General features: G+C 51.4%; 1 protein-coding gene across 1 annotated transcript; it reads left to right on the top strand.

Moving 5' to 3' along the window:
- Positions 1–711: 711 nt before the first annotated feature.
- LOC145420640 (cyclin-dependent kinase 3-like) lies at positions 712–1,626 on the top strand. The gene has a single exon (XM_080290062.1). The coding sequence runs from the start codon at positions 712–714 to the stop codon at positions 1,624–1,626; it is 915 nt and encodes a 304-aa protein (XP_080146188.1).
- The last annotated feature ends 3,362 nt before the right edge of the window (positions 1,627–4,988 follow it).

Below are 4,988 nucleotides of genomic sequence, written 5' to 3'. Positions count from 1 at the left end.
GGAAGATAGTACCGTGTGTGGGTTCATACATGCGAAAGATGCCAAGTGCTCGCGGCTCATTAGGAAATCATTAAGCGGCAACCTGATTATCGACCCAGTCGACGCGGGCACAACTGACGGGGACGCCATTGACTTCTACAAGTCTATAGTGTCCAACGGAAACGCTGCCGTTCTATGTGCGAAAGACCAAAGAACGGACGACGTGAACAACGTAATCGCTCCGACACACAGCTCCACTTCGACGGGGGAGTCTAAGTTGCTGGTTCGAAGATATCAGGTGGAAAACAAACCCGGGTGTTCTGATGTCATTGTTATACGCGATCCGCCAGCAGGCACACCGATACTCGAGCAACCAGAGTCGCAGTTGCTCGCTGTGATTTCCGAGACTCAGAAAGCCGAACCTGTATCGGCGAGCACTCTAGCTCGCCGCGCAACGGCTACAAGAAGAGCTAAACGATCAGCGGTCCGCCGCAGTTCCAATTCCAACAGTCGTCGATGGAACAGTGTGTTTTGCAGAGAAATTAACTGGTTGGCACGCCGTAAGCGTGCCACCGAATTACAGCCCATTACCTCGGCCGACATCGACACGTGCGAAACCACCAAGGCTCTGTTAAACATCAACACCTGCGAAGTGCTTCTGCGGTTGTACCACCGCCATCGCTCTTTTGTCACTGTAGCGGATTAACATTACATGCGTCTCGCGTGACCGCCATGGACAAGTACGAGATTGTTGCACAGGTAGGCGAAGGGGCATATGGTGTTGTGTACCACGTTAAGTGTCGCGTTACCGATCAACGCTATGCGTTGAAGTGCCACCGCAATTACGAAAACGGCACTATGACGGACTCCACCGTCCGGGAACTGTCTTGTCTATCGGCTTTGAGAGGCCATCCTAATATAGTGGAGACGCTGGACTGTTTTCTTCACGATGGCGAGATAGCGACGCTCATGCCCTACCTCCCTTTAACGCTGTTTGAGGTGATCTACCAGGGTCGCTATCACTCGGGCCTGTTGCCGATTACGTTTATCGGCCGTTTCTCTCTGGAGATCGCCGACGCTCTGGCTTACATGCACGGGCTTAACATGATACACAGAGATCTGACACCCGCTAATGTGTTGCTCACAGCGGACACGCTAACCGTGAAGGTGGCAGATATGGGCCTTTCTAGGTATGCTGCGAAGTCCATGAGTTCTGGGTTGGTAACGGAGTCCTACAGAGCCCCGGAATTATTTGACACAAAGAAGGAGGGTATCGCGCAGTACACCTGCGCTATCGACATGTGGAGCCTGGGCGTGCTGATAGTAGATGCCATGGAGGCGACGATGACCTTTCACAGTAAAAACTTTCCAACGTATAAAATCATCAAGGAAACTCTCGGTCGCGACGACCACGAAGACGAAAGCATCTGGAATCCCATGTGTGTAATGCCCACCCTGATGCGGTGTACAGAGGTGAAGAGAATCGCGTTGGCATTGCTTCAGTACGACCCGAAGCGCAGACTCACTGCGCGGACGTTACTGGATGACAGTAGATGGAAACGGATCGCCGCCGCGATCACCGATGTTGATATTGACCGTGTGAAACGTTACGCTGGCATTCAGCGCACAGCCTGTAAATCACACTAGTGTGCATTTATGTTGCGATGTGAGGACGCTCATATGTATGTGTATGTGTATGTTTGTGCATTCATACAATAAAGCATCTCACTCCCTTTGTCATTGTGCTGTCATGTTTGTTTTATTTGCGTGGAAGACAAGATTGTTATGCATACAACCAGAGTCCCATATAATAACCACATGTTGACACCGAGCAGACCCCAACAGCGTCGTTGTTCATATGTAGAGACGCGCAAACAGCGGCACGAGCAACACTTTTGCGTCGAGTCCTCCGTTGCGGCTGGCGTCGGAACGGCAAACGTTGACTTTGTTGATCGTGGCTTCTATCCTGTCAACTGTGAACATATACCATGGTAATTAACACGTAGTTTATATATTACACAAACATACACACGTGTGGCATTCGGCGGGCTTACGTTTGGCTAAAATGGCATACAGCTGCACCTTGGTGGTGTCCACGGGCTGCAGGGGGACCAATTTGGGTATGGCAATGCGGCAGTCGTCTGTGCACACTAAGGATGAAAAGAGTGCATTGTTATTTTTTTTTACTCGACACCCCATCCAACAACCGTGTCGATATCGTGATATCGCAGAGGGGGGGTAGGGGGGGGAATATGTGCTCACTACGTACAGCGAGTGGTAGTCTGCGGTGTCATGTGCTCGGGTTCCTCTGCCGTGCTCCCAGTGGCAGGATCATCGATTGGATCAGCGTCGTCCGGATTACCGTCGAGAGACCGACTGACTTGTGAACAGGACTGATCCGCTTCAGCACTTTGCCGTGTGTAAATGAAATACTTGTAGTTTACATTGCCGCGCCCCACAAACGTCGTACCGTTTGGGGTTATAAAACAGCCACCGGTCAGCCTTTGTGTTGGGCTCATAGTGTGGTTCCATATCTCTATTACACGCCAGATGTCGGGAGTCTCAACGTGAAACTTGTAAATTGCGCCGACTCCATCTAGCGGAGCGATAACTGCTGTGCTGTCTGTTACGCTACACGGCGTCCTTCCCGTTCCACAGCGCGCCTTTGACGTGTAATAATATATACCTCGATCGATTGGGTTTGCGATGACAGTGAATCTCGCCCCGCCTAACACATATTGCCCTTCGTCATTGCAAGTAAGAAATCGAATGGTGACCTGGTACCCCAATCTAGTGTGTGTCACTTCATACAGATGGTGGCTAGCTGGCCTGACGACCTGACCGTTTTTTCGAAAGACAGAAGTAGGACTTTCCAAATAGCCAGGTAATGAGAGCGAATAAGACAATTTCCCAAATACAGCTACTTGTTCTTGGCCAGCGTAGCCAATCGTACTTTGGTTGCAACACTCCAGCCAAAGTGCTAGCAGGCTGACTAGCACTCGAACGCAAGCTTTTGACTGCCACATGTTTTCCAGCAAACCCACTTGCAATCGACGAACACACCGGTAGTCTTGGGGCTTTATACTCTTGTGAAAGGGTTCGGTGAGTGTGAGTCGGACCGACTGAGAACGAGCAACCGCCGACCTAGAATGCTGACAGAGACAGAGTTTTTGTTCGGTACACACTGTTCTGTTTTTTTTTTTTCCACTGAACATGGTGTATAGTATATGCATTTTGTGTATGCTGCGTACTTTATACATCAAGTGGTACATATGTTGGTCGGTACACTGATGCTTGTGTGTGTTTTTGTGTACCATGTTTTTACAGACGGCCGTAAGACTGGCCGACCTAGACGTCGGGGGCGACCGACCTAGACGTCGGGGGCGGCCGACCTACACGTCGGGAGCGGCCGACCTAGACGTCGGGAGCGGCCGACCTAGACGCCGGGAGCGGCCGACCTACACGTCGGGGGCGGCCGACCTAGACGCCGGGAGCGGCCGACCTAGACGCCGGGAGCGGCCGACCTAGACGTCGGGAGCGGCCGACCTAGACGCCGGGGGCGGCCGACCTAGACGTCGGGAGCGGCCGACCTAGACGCCGGGGGCGGCCGACCTAGACGCCGGAAGACTGGCCGACCTAGACGCCGGAAGACTGGCCGACCTAGACGCCGGAAGACTGGCCGACCTAGGAATATGCTGGCTGCACGTATGGAACACGAGGACGACTTACGGTGCACTTGCTCCGAGACCCAGCTCGCAACTATGGAGAAGAATGACACCCGGTCGGTTTGGGTTTCACCTACACAATGTGCTCACGGTGACCATGTGTCGCTTTGCGACGGCATTGCGATCAGCCGCAAATACCCCGATGAGAAGCATCCTTCTAATCGGTGGAAGAGAATATGCGGTAGCGTAGCAGCTTTACTGAGAACCACCCCGGTGCGTTTCGAACACGGAGCCGGCTGCCTGTCTAGCTTGATCACCGAGGCCAAGGGGATCAGATTCCCCACCATACCTGAGATACTGTCGGTGGAAAGCCGTTCCGGCGTAACGGATTACTACATAGCACACAAGCTATTTGCCGCAAAGGTGGTGCATCTCACAGATGCGAAACCTTCCAACGATTTGGTCGAAGCACTGTCTTGTCGCGATGCGGTTCTTCGCTACAAGGGTGCATCGGGTCTCATGTTCACGTACCCTAGCATCATGTCGGATGAGTACGAAGGTCTGATCGCCAGGTTTCGCGGAGACTATATAATTTACACGGGCGACTTGCATTTCACCGGACACGCGACGACTCCAACTGAGCTGCTGAAACAAATCACCTGGTGTTTCACCGAGCTCATACGTGTCAGCTTCGCAGGCTGGCGTGGGACATCGCACCCAGGGCATCTGGTGCTTTACACGAGAAGGAAACTACACTAAGTCCCTCCGTTAAGAGTTGTGTGCCTCTGTTGCTGGTGGACCGCAGAATGTCACATGTTTCTCTGTGCTATAATACGTTGTTACGTGTAACCTCTCGAATAAAGCCGTTGAGATGTGTGTACAATGTGGACCGTGTCATTGTTTCAGGCCTTATTTTCATTTTGACTTTGATACATTGAGTCGTGATGATATGGTTATACTTTTGCAGGTGGACAAATGTAGACAAGCACCCAAGTACTCGTGCTTAACCTAACATCTAGCTGTCACATAATGTACGAGTCACACGTCAGTTACCAGACGCGTGTGGTTTGAACAGCACACGAATAAATAAAGATGGGACATTCCACACGTTGTTCCACGGTGGTCGTTTATTATCAAATGTGATACAAAAACACAAAGCATGCATCCACCACGGTGGTCGTTTATTATCAAATGTGATACAAAAACACAAAGCATGCAAATTTCATCGTTCGCAGGTCAGTGTCAGCACAGAATCATCGACACACATAATCACTTGCGAGACACACTAGACGGGTTCCGTTTGGCATTTATTTGGAGGACAGTTTGCGGTCTTCTTCGGAATGG

Source organism: Astatotilapia calliptera, chromosome 2, assembly GCF_964374335.1.
Source record: "Astatotilapia calliptera chromosome 2, fAstCal68.1, whole genome shotgun sequence".
In the NCBI taxonomy this organism is placed as follows: domain Eukaryota; kingdom Metazoa; phylum Chordata; class Actinopteri; order Cichliformes; family Cichlidae; genus Astatotilapia; species Astatotilapia calliptera.
Note: the sequence above shows the minus strand (reverse complement) of the source record. Positions and strands in the feature narration are given on the sequence as shown.

Coding starts and splice junctions, on each gene's coding strand:
- LOC145420640 (XM_080290062.1), top strand. CDS start 712: ATGGACAAGTACGAGATTGTTGCACAGGTAGGCGAAGGGGCATATGGT.